This window comes from Mauremys mutica, chromosome 1 (assembly GCF_020497125.1).
Source record: "Mauremys mutica isolate MM-2020 ecotype Southern chromosome 1, ASM2049712v1, whole genome shotgun sequence".
Lineage (NCBI taxonomy): Eukaryota > Metazoa > Chordata > Testudines > Geoemydidae > Mauremys > Mauremys mutica.
The window spans coordinates 113,558,474-113,570,634 of NC_059072.1; the positions used below are offsets into that span (position 1 = coordinate 113,558,474).

The window sequence follows — 12,161 nt, forward strand, 5'->3', positions numbered from 1 at the left end:
GGTGTGGAAGAAAAACTTCTACAGAAAAATAAAAATACAAGTTCAGTTGTGATTGTAGCGGTGGCTGCAGGGGAACGGCCTGGCTAGTCCAGAGGATGGCACTCCCTTGGGTACAGTACGCATCAGTTAGGCCATCTAAGGCTTCTTGCTCTTGGTTTGCCAAGGGAGTATTTTAAGGAATTTGATCTTTGTTTCTCTCTCTTCCCTTCTCAATAGGAACTGGAAGCTGCTCTTCACAGGGATGATGTGGAGTTTATCAGTGATCTGATTGCCTGCCTCCTTCAGGGTTGCTATCAGCGCAGGGACATCACGTGAGTAATCTTGCTCTATGGTTTAAGCCCTTTTGCAAGGGAGCTAATTAACATGGTCACAGAGATGTTACACAGCTTCAGAATGATGCTATAGAAATGATCTGCAGTCACCGATGATCAGGCCAGATTGCTCAATAAGTGCAAGGGAGTCCCATTTCTCTTATACTCCAGCCCCTGCTTAAATCACACACCCCACTCTTCACACACCCCACTCTTAGGCAAATATTCACACACCCCACTCTTAGGCAAATTCTTCTTTTTTTTTTTTTTTAAATTATCTTTTACCCTGAACACCACACACCTGTCTTGTACTCTGTGTATTGTTTCCCTTCATTGTTAGTGATCTGAATATTTGTGTGTTCTTTATACTCTGCCCTGTGCCTGATTAATTTAGAAATATCACAGTAAGTGTTTGCAACATCATAACTGTTTCATTATGTTAAATTATTTGAAAAATGGCAAGGAGCTTTATCTTGGAATGAGTTGGATAGTAGGAGTAGAGAGTCAAATATAGCAACTGTTCTCTTCTTAGGAATAGCTAACACTTGGCCCGTGACATCAGAATGATAGGTTGTTGGTGTGTTGGCCAGGACTTTGAGGTATTCTTCTTGATGTTTAAAGATCCAAAGGCACTTTTTTGTTAACATCCACCTGGATAGCCCTTAAAAATTAGCAGAAAAGACTTCTGTAAAGTATCATCCTTTAGAAGATCTCCCTCCAACAGCAAAGCAATATGCTCTCTGCCCAAAGAGTGAAGCTTCATTTATAACGAAGCAAAACTGAAGTCTCAGCTTTCTTCACTGAATTCCTGTGAACTTGAACTGAGAGCAGAGCATAATTCTGGACATGAGGCAGTCTTGCTGCTGTGGTGGTAACTAACTGAGTGGGTTCCACTGTATTACTGGGTTGGGACTGAACATGACGCAGAACCTGAATCTGTAAGCAGTTGACTTGATGGGTAGTGCCCACCCACTGAGCCAAACTGGTGCTTGCCCTCCCTGAATGAATCTGAGATGGAGAGTAGGCTGATCAGAAAGCATCTGAAACCATATATACTGATTCTATCAGAATAACTGTAACAGTGGTGTATAATCCTGATTGTTGATTTATGGTATCAGGTGATTTCTATTTCTTCAATTAGAATTAGAAGTAGAAAGGATGAGTCTGGCCATCTCATGTAATCCCCATTAGCCAATGCAGGATTGCTCCCTAAGTATACTTTTCAGTGTTTTGTCCAGTTTAGTTGTAAATGTCTCAAGCATTGGAGTTTCCATAACTTCGTTTAGGAGATTATGCTGCGGTTTAATGTCAACATGTAAGGCACTCTTAAATTGGTTTGAGTGTGCATATGTGGGTGGCACCGATTTAACTACATCAGTTTAAAAAATGATTTTAGTTAAATAAATACAACTTCTCTGTGTAGATTAGGCCTTGGTTAATGACAAGATGCAACAGGTGGAAGAAACAAACCTGACAGTAGAAGGAAGAAGGAATAACAGGAGTGTGTTTTTGTGTGTTTGATGTAGCTTGCCACCTCTGTAGCCATTCTTATTCGTAATGAGGCCCGCAGATCAATGACATGAGGTACTCTGCTGTATGCAGCCTTGGAGGCAGGCCAGACCTGTCCATCAGAGATACGGGTAGGTGTGGCTCCACCTCTGAGAGAGCACCAGATTTTGTCTATTTGTCCAGCTGTAGGCATGCAGACCAGCTCCTCCGTACTGCAGAGCAAACTCGAAGAAGAAGGGGGAAAAAAGGCCTTAAAAACTCCAGGTTGTTCGGATCTGCCTTTATTGGCAGAGAAGAGTGCCCTTCTCCTCTGTGCCCCTGCTCACCCATCCAAAGTGCAGCATGGCAGAGAAGGCTAAGAGAGAGAAAGCAGACACTCTGACTCCTGCATTTCCCTGGCTGATTATGTGCCTGCATGGAGATTTGTGCCTGTTCTGTGGAGACCCAGGCCCCCGTCAAATCCTCAAGCAGGGGCGGGGTTTCTTGCAGCCTCCTTTCCCCAAGCAGGAGAGCTCCCAGCAAACAGTGACAGCACCTCAGCAGCAAAATCCCCTGGGTCTGGTACAGGCTTGCAGTGATGCCAGGACCAGCAAGCGGCAGCTCTCCTCCCTCCCCCATAAAACGTGGGTGGAGCGTAGGTTGAAGCACAATATCAAAGGGCTGGGGAAGTTTCCTGCCCAGCCACTGGAGCCTGTGCTCACAGCCATGTCTGTTAACCACAGAGCAGCTCCCTGGCACCTCCCTGCAACTGCTGGAACAGCAGGGAGCTACCGACAAGGATCCAGAGACAGAACAAGGAGAGCCCGGCAAGGGGAGCTCAGGCCCAATCCTTCCCTCCATTCTACAGCTCGCCAGAGGACAAACATTGAGCAAAAGTGTACTGAGTATTTTGAGTATTGTAAACTACACTTACAAGGTGTGCAGATGTCTCGGGTGACCCATAGTTATAAATCCCTCCCTAGACCCCCTGTGAGTATGTGAGCGTGGAACAGGGATTTTCCTGCTGCACCTAAAGATTGGGAAAGCATCAGGCTGCCCCCCTCAGCTTCCACTGCAGATCACCATGTCCAAACGATTGAGCTGTCGTTACCAGCTGCCTCTGTGAGTTTCCAGGCCCTAATGGTTCTGGTTATTGCTCCCAGCTTCTGTTACAGGTTGCCATGCCGTGCTTCCACCTCCCTCCCCCAGCAAATGGCTAGGGAGGGATGAGAGGGACAGCAGCCCAGACTGGAAAATTGCAAGGCAGTAATGGACCTCTTGGCACCACCAGTTTTCTTTCTACCTCACACTTCCCTCTGGCCTCCATTTTATAAGGTCAGAAGGTTCCTCAGTATGCACCAGGCAAAACGTATCCTGGCACCATTACCAAAGATAAATGTGCCTTTTTCCCTAGTGGTCAGGGACTTGTCATTTCTAACTGGGAGAGATTTTTACCCGTAAAGAGTGGCTTCAAGAAGTAAATCAACTAACTCAGCATATTCCAGAGTCTGGTTGAGATTTACCCATTGGTACCAGGACAAAGGTCTCAGCCCTACCTTTGCATTGGTACCACAGATTGTCAGATTTCTTCACAATGAACTCAGGCTAGGCCTGGCAGCTGCAGACACTGAGGGTCAAGTCACTGCTTTGTCAAAAATTCTTAGTGCAGTAAACAAGTAGTGAATATCACCATACCCAGATATCGAGCCTTTTTCTTATGAGAGCAGCATCTCTTCTACATCCTCCTGAAGTGCATGAAGTCTCTTTATGGGCTCTAACCTGGTTCTCAGTGCCATTACAGACCCTCAATTTGAACCACTCATGAAGCTGTCTCATTACTTTCTAACCACTAAAGTGGCCTTTTTGATAGCAATCTTGTCTGTTTGCAGGGTGCCCCTGAGACGGAAGCTCTTTTCCTGGAACCTCAGCACTACATTCCGTAAGGGTAGAGTGGTACTCAGATCCGACCATGCCTTCATACTAAAGATTAACTCCAGACTCCATAGAGCACTGGACATTGTTCTGCTATCCTTTTGCCCAGTTCCCTCACACTCCAAAAAGAAACTAGCATATTCTAGATGTCTTCTAAGCTCTCAAAGAACGTGTTCACCACACAGCTCAGGTCAGAAGGACAAAGTCTTTGTGCTTTATGATCTAGTGTCAAAGGGAAAGACGGTTTCAAAATCCTCTATTTCCAGGTGGCTGAAGTTTTGTATCTAGGAAGCATACAAGTCAAAAAGTATAACTCCATCTTCCAATATCAGAGCTCATTCCCTCAGAGCTGTAGCAGTTTCATGGGCAGAAAGATAACATACGTCATACAAGAAAATCTGTAAAGCAGGCATCTTCTCAACTGTTCATACCACCTTCAAAATTCTAGAGGCTGGACTTCAGTCATTGTCTGATGCTGCCTTTGGTAGATGAGTGCTCCTCACTGTAGTATCCCAGTAACTCTTTTCACATCTGTACATAACTGTATATTGTTCCCCCACTATATTGTGTGGATAGTGGTATGAAAACCCCAGTGTCAGAGACCTGCAGTCCTGAGAATGAATAAGAATAGGAAAATTTATCCATATCTTGCCTGAAATTTTTCTTTCTTGGAGTAATGAGGTCCACAGATCAAGCCAGCCTTGAATGGACTGTTAATTGGGAAATGATATCGGATTATTAATTGGCACTCAGATTTGTTATTCAGGAGAATTGTTCTCTTTAGTCTCAGTGCTTAATTCTGCATACTGATACAGAGTGCTTAGTTTTTCCTAGGTATGGAAGTGTAGCAACTGACAGTTTCTCAGAGGTGGCATGAGCCACACCAGCCCTGCCTCTGATGGACAGGTGTGGTCTGCCTCCAAAGCTGCATAGAGCAGAGCACCTAATGTCATGGTTCCATGGCCCTCATTACTCCAAGAAAGGAATTTTTTAGGTAAGACATGGATAAATTTTCCTATTACTGTCTGGCAGTGTTCTGTAGGCATCATGGTACAAGTGAATTCGAAGGAGGATTAGGTAGTGGCTTTTTCAGTTTTGGGAGTGGGGGGGAGGGGAATGCTGTGCAAAAGAGGTGAAATGAGAAAAAGCATTGAGGTCCTTGTAGGAGAAATGGACAAATGAACAATGAAGACTGAGAATATTAGTAGTGAAGGCGGCAGTCATTTATATGGTTATAGGTAAAGAAGGGCTAAATTATGGTGGGCCTTAAACGTTGGATGATGCAGAGGAGAAGGGAGAGCCCATTTGGGGGGAGAATGGTGTGATGGGTAATAGGACTAGTACCTGACCCAGGACAAACTTCTGTGCGATCTCACTATGTGCCCCCAGTTTGATAGCGAACCATTGAGTATGTTTTTTCAACCAGTTGTGCATTCATCTTATAGTAATTTCATTTAGACCACGTTTCCGTAGTTTAGTTATGAGAATATCATATGGGACTGTGTCAAAAACCTTACTAAAATCAAGATACGTCATGTCTGCTGCTTCCCTCTGTCTACCAGGTCAGGAACCCCGTCGAAGAAGGAAATTAGGTTGGTTAGGGTGATTTGTTCTTGAAAAATCCATGCTCGCTATTACTTATCACCCTGTTATCCTCCAGGTGCTTACAAACTAATATTATATTTGAAAACGCATGGCGATCGGGGGTGGTCCCGGATGACTGGAAAAAGGCTAATGTAGTGCCCATGTTTAAAAAAGGGAAGGAGGAGGATCCGGGGAACTACAGGCCAGTCAGCCTCACCTTAGTCCCTGGAAAAATCATGGAGCAGGTCCTTAAGGAATCAATTCTGAAGCACTTAGAGGAGAGGAAAGAGATCAGGAATAGTCAGTATGGATTCACCAGGGGCAAGTCATGCCTGACTAACCTAATTGCCTTCTATGATGTGATAAGTGGCTCTGTGGATGAGGGGAAAGCAGTGGACGTGTTATTCCTTGTCTTTAGCAAAGCTTTTGATACGGTCTCCCACAGTATTCTTGCCGGCAAGTTAAAGAAGTATGGACTGCATGAATGGACTATGAGATGGATAGAAAGCTGGCTAGATCGTCGGGCTCAACGGGTAGTGATCAATGGCTCCATGTCTAGTTGGCAGCCGGTATCAAGCGGAGTGCCCCAAGGATCGGTCCTGGGGCCGGTTTTGTTTAATATCTTAATTAATGATCTGGAGGATGGCGTGGACTGCACCCTCAGCAAGTTTGCAGATGCCACTAAACTGGGAGGAGTGGTAGATACATTGGAAGGCAGGAATAGGATACAGAGGGACCTAGACAAATTAGGGGATTGGGCCAAAAGAAATCTGATGAGGTTCAACAAGGACAAGTGCAGAGTCCTGCACTTATGACAGAAGAATCCCATTCACTGTTACAGACTAGGGGCTGAATGGCTAGGCAGCAGTTCTGTAAAAAAGGACCTAGGGGTTACAGTAGATGAGAAGCTGGATATGAGTCAACAGTGTACCCTTGTTGCCAAGAAGGCTAATAGCATTTTGGGCTCTATAAGTAGGAACATTGCCAGCAGATCAAGGGACGTGATCATTCCCCTCTATTCATCATTGGTGAGGCCTCATCTGTAGTACTGTGTCCAGTTTTGGGCCCCACACTACAAGAAGGATGTGGAAAAATTGGAAAGAGTCCAGTGGAGGGCAACAAAAATTATTAGGGGGCTGGAGCACATGACTTATGAGGAGAGTCTGAGGGAACTGGGAATGTTTAGTCTGCAGAAGAGAAGAATGAGGGGGATTTGATAGCTGCCTTCAGCTACCTGAAAGGGGGTTCCAAAGAGGATGGATCTAGACTGTTCTCAGTGGGACCAGATGACAGAACAAGGAGTAATGGTCTCAAGTTGCAGTGGGGGAGGTTTAGGTTGGATATTAGGAAAAACGTTTTCACTAGGAGGGTGGTGAAGCACTGGAATGGGTTACCCAGGGAGGTGGTGAAATTTCCTTTCTTAGAGGTTTTTAAGGTCAGGCTTGCCAAAGCCCTGGCTGGGATGATTTAGTTGGGGATTGGTCCTGCTTTGAGCAGGGGATTGGACTAGATGATCTCCTGAGGTCCTTTCCAACCTGATTGTTTAATAATTTATTTCACTATCTAGGTATAAAAGTTAGCCTGACTGGTCTATAATTCCCTCAGTCGTCTTTGTATTGCTTTTTAAAGATAGGTACAATGTTTGCCCTTCTCCAGACCTCTGGGACCTCACAAGTCCACCATGAGTTCTCAAAGGGTAATTGCTAACAAGAGTGCTTCAACTACTTCCTTCAGCACCCTAGGATTAATTTCACCAGGCCCTGCCAGCTTGAATACATCTATCGTATCTAACTAGTCTTTAACCTATTCTTTCCCTATTTTGTTTTTCTTTCCCCTAGTTCATATTAATTGTGTTGAATATCTGGTCACGATTAACCTCTTTAGGGAAGACTGAAGCAAAATAGGCATTAAGCACCTCAGCCATCTTGATGTCATCAGTTATTAGCTCTCCTACTACTTACACTTTCCTTCATCTTACTCTTGCTCCTAATCATATATATAAAGAACCTCTTCTTATTGCCTTTTATGTCCCTTGTTAGGTGTAACTCATTTTGTACCTTAGTCTTTCTGATTTTGTCTCTATGTGCTTGTGCTATTCTTTTGTACATCTCCTTAGCAATTTGTCCATGCTTCTGCTTTTTGTAGGTTTCCTTTTTTATTTGCAGGTCATTACAGTGCTCCAGATGGAACCATATGGGCCTCTTACTATTCTTCTAATCTTTTATTCATGTTGGATAGTTTGCAATTGTGCCTTAAATATTTGTTTCTGCATCTATATACTACTATTTAGCTGCTTCTCAGTGTTGAAATGATGAGTTAATTTTGTGTAGTACTTTACCTCTTCACTATCCAAAGTATTGTGTATTTATATTTTCTTGCAATCTACTGGTAGCAGGCTGTAGTTCTCTACATGTCTAGTTTGACAGCATATAGAACTCGTAACTGGACTGGAGGTGCCTGACTTTAATTACGTAGAAGTATAAAACTGTAAAGTACTTTTGCTAATTGTGGTTTTGTAAATATTTTAGGTATCTAATATCTCTCTACCTCTTCTTCCCCTTCTAGCTCTTCTGAATACATCATACTGGTCAATGTTAATACGTTAATATAGCAGATGTGATTTGCCCCACCAAACCGACATCCACTAGGTCATAATCTGACACGTCTAGCTCATTTAATGCATTTCCCATGCCCTTTGCCTTTGTGTATAGACCGTTAAGTGTTTATGACTTTCTACTCTTGCAAAAAATGACTCCAGGAAAAAAAATCACTTATACAGAATATGCAATTTATATAAGAAAATTATCAAGTGGTATTTAAAAAATACTTGATTCCCCTGTCCCGTCCCTCCCCCCCCCCCCCCCACAAAAGTCCACTGATACAAATTGGGCAGCTGCATAATCCCTGCAGGCTACCACTTTAATTCCAACAGGAAATGCAGCTTGATGACTTGTATCAAGACAGGAAGATCAGAGCTGCTGCTAAAGGCAAAGGCCACAGCAGGAGACTTCTACAGCTGTTTTTAAGTAAGAAATGGCCGTGTTACATGGATGTGCACATTAAATTAAAATAATCCAGAAAATCTCCTGCTGTTCTCTGTTTCTGGCTAGATCTGTTGTGAAAAATGTTGTCATGCTGATCATATAGCTGTTTCCTGTTTTGTTCCATATTTACAATTTTTAATGTTTTAACATTTTAAAGAAACAAACAGTGATTTGATTATTTTACGTTGGAAGTTGCTTTATATTCCATTACTGTCCCCTCAAAGCTCCTTTTTAAATTCACCCTTTTTTGTAAAACATCATTTTATTAGGATTCCGTTTGGAAGAATATGTCAGATGGTAAGATAACAGAACCCACTCTTTTCTACTTTTTTTTTCCTTGACATCTTGAATCCCGAATCATCTCTTAGTGTATAAAAAAAACACCGTATTCCTTGAAAGGGCACAACTGATGTAGCTGGGTCCTTGACATCTTGAATCCAGAAGATTGGTACCTCACCTGCTTAGATGGACACTGTCTAACTCACCTTTCATCATGGAAGGCATTAATGTGCTTCGTGAATCCCAAACTCCCCTCTCTTCCAGTACTTAGTGAAGAAAAGAGAAGAAAAATTTCCAAATAGATCACCTCTGTTGACCCAATCTTCACCTCTTTCCAGATCCCTAAAGCCAGCTTTGAATCTATGGCATCTCTTTTCAATCATGTTTTGTTCTATCATGGAAAATAGGAAGACCTTCCACAACATTCTCCAGGATCTCCTTTCCTCTCCCTGTCATGTCCTTTGTCCTGATGCCCAGAATGTAACATCCCATCCTGTTCTATCAGAACCATGCTCCTCTGAGTTTTCATTCAGGATTACTTATTGGCACTTCTATTCCAGCGACTTCTTTTCAGGGCTTTCCATCTAATTACCTTCCTCCCAAACCGTAGCTGGGCCAGCAAAGGACAATCTGATCATCTCCTGACTCATCAAGGACAGAATATCTGTTGTTACTGACCAGGTTCAATGGCTCTATATATTTCACTTCTTTCATTCCTTTTGTCACATTTTTCTGTCTTTATTCCCTTGCATGGAACAGATCCTTCAAGCGTTCCCTCCATGACTACTCTCTCACTGGTTTGTTTTAAGAATAAATGTTAAATTGCCTTACAGTCTGCATGCAGCTACCTCAGTTGTGCCCTTTCAAGGAATATGGTGTTTTTTTATACACTAAGAGATGAGGTTTGTGACAGATGTGGCAATTTATTGCAAAATCCTTGGAAAACTTTATTGAATTAATTTTAAGTATCTTTGGAGTCCATTGTATTAAATGCAAATGTTATATTTTATTGTGAGCCCTGGGAATTATGAATTTCAAAGGACTATCTTGAACAATGGGCCAGACAAGAGTGGACTTATGGACAAACAATGTCAAGTGGTTCACCTGGAGCAGTGGTCCCCAATGTGGTGCCCGTGGGTACCATGGCGCCCGCCAGGGCATTTATGTGTGCTCGCCTAGTGCCCAGCAGGGGAGAGAAGCCGGGGCCCCATGCTTGCTGGAGACAGGGTACTCCGGGGCTGCAGGCTGCGGGCGCCAGTGTTCTCTGACCTCCCGGCTTCTCTCTGCACTGCCGAGAACTGGCACCAAAAAAACCACAAAACACAAAAACAAAACAAAACAAAAACCAAACCACTCCGATTCTGCAGAATGGACGGAATGCCGCCCCATAGCATGTGCTGCCCCAGGCACATGCTTCCTCCACTGGTGCCTGGAGCCGGCCCTGTATGTGAGTAATTGTTGGCGACCTCCACACTCTTCTGAAAACATGAATGTGGTACTGGCCACAAAAAGGTTGGGGACCACTGACCTGGAGAATGTCTAGGGGGAAGGTGAATGCAACTGCCCACCCCCTCTGGTTATGCAAACACCCACCCTTTAAAAGCTTTGCCCTGAGGAGGAGAACATTATTTACTTGATTATAGCTGTTATAGGGATCCAAAGATCAAAGACCCAAATTGTATAAAGGAAAGACAACCCATTCATGGGGTGGGGGGTGCTTGTTCCAAGCTAAAGCTGTTATGGACACAGAACCCCTCCTCCCTCCACCCCTTGGGTTTGAAGGACTGACTCCTACCAGAGCCCTGCTGGGGTTGAGGGCGAGGATGGTCTCCAGTAAGATTATTTGCATGCATGTAGATTCTTTTATTATTTTTTAAAAAGTTTTCTCGGCAGTGCTTTCACCTTATGAATAAATGTGCTTGCTTAGAAGAGCTATGTAGTCACTTACAACTGTGGGCAATTATGGTGCGTATAGCCTCTGAAAAGAGAGCAAAGCATAGACATTGGCCTGTTTAGTCTATGCTGGGAATAACGCAGTGTAAGCAGGGAACTGTGCAACCTGGGAAAATCCCAAAGATACAAGTCTCCATCCAAAGAGAGGTGATGGCTGAGGATCTGGGAGCCTGGAGCGGGTGACCTCGGTGGACCACAGAGATGAAATGCAGGTGCAGTTGCCCTGAACTGTGACAAGGTTGATTAGCTAACCTAGGTTGCTAGTTAACCTTTAGTCTCTTTTCCTGAGCTAGGCAAAGTGAGTACTAACAATCAGGCTCGCTGATATTATGGTCAAGGGGACCTTAGAAAAAGCTAAAGTGGAATATCCTAGTGATCCAGTGGATTTATCTGTATAATCCTGTGCAATAATCTTTGGGGCCTGAGACATAAACCCAATCATGATAGACAAGGGGAATACATGTTTGTATTAACCAACATTTACTGGCATGCTGCTGATCTTGGCTATAATAACTACACCAATGGCTGGTGCAACAGAAAACCACAAGCAAGCTGAGGCTCATACTTACAGAGTTGTGCTTCGTGCGTTACAGGACAGATGGAGGACGTGTTCCTTGCTCTCAAGAACTTCTAAACTAATTCTTGACATGAGACCATGAAAAGATTAGAAGGAAGAAAGGACAGAGGTTACAGCAATAAGATCACATGGCTAATCAAAGGCTAGTGGACAGCAGGGTGGAATGAAATTGTGGTGTGTAATAGAGTTAGATAAATAAATATCTTTTGACTCACTACTTATAGACACGGCGCCAGAAATCAGTCTTAAAGAAGAAATTAAATGAATGGTTGGTGATAAAACCAGGAAGAACGTCCCGTGCATGTGGGGTGCAGTAATGAGCAGAGATTGTGGGAGAAGTGGACAAATGAAGCATGAAGGTTGGCACCGTTGGTGAGCATATAGGTGATATGCTAAGAGACTGGATAACTCAGAGGAAGAGTTATGCGGGGCATTGTGAATGTGAGGACGAGATGTTTACATTTGAAGTGATGTAGGAGGAGTCTGAGACAGTGACGGGATTCAGGGAATGAGATGAAGCGACCAGATTGCCAGGCCGTGAAGATGTTCTGGACTGCAGCATTTTGCATGAGTGCAAGAGGGAATGATGTTGGGAGTCAGGGAAGCCTGTGAGGAAGAGAGCATTAATCGAGATGGGAGAGAAGTCCCTGGATGAAAGAATTGGCTGCTTGGACAGAAAGAAAAGGATGGCTATTCAGATTGTTTGTGGAGAGAGGTATGATAGGGTTTAGACAATCCGGATGTGAGGGACATGAAGTAGAGGAAGAATCAATAATGACTTCCAGATTATGGGGTCTTAGTGACGAAAGACAGTGGTATTGTCGACAGTAAGAAGGATCTGGGAGAGTGGAGGAGAAACAAGCTTAAATAAGTTAAGCTTAAACTGATAGCGGGACATCCAAAGACACTGGAGACTAAATAGTTCAAATGCAGTTTGTGTCTAGGGGCATGAAAATTATGTGATTGTTACTGGTTTAAAGACCACACCACAAG

At 43.7% G+C, this 12,161-nt stretch overlaps 1 protein-coding gene across 2 annotated transcripts in view; it reads left to right on the forward strand.

Moving 5' to 3' along the window:
• Positions 1–12,161, forward strand: part of LOC123354585 (cat eye syndrome critical region protein 2) — a 129,780-nt gene that overhangs the window by 64,933 nt on the left and 52,686 nt on the right. For both annotated transcript variants that reach the window (XM_044996707.1, XM_044996709.1), the window contains exon 2: positions 217–311. Coding sequence is in view for 1 of the 2 variants with exons in the window: in XM_044996709.1 (XP_044852644.1) it covers positions 217–311 (95 nt within the window). In the remaining variant the exon portion in view is untranslated. The remainder of the gene's footprint in view (positions 1–216; positions 312–12,161) is intronic.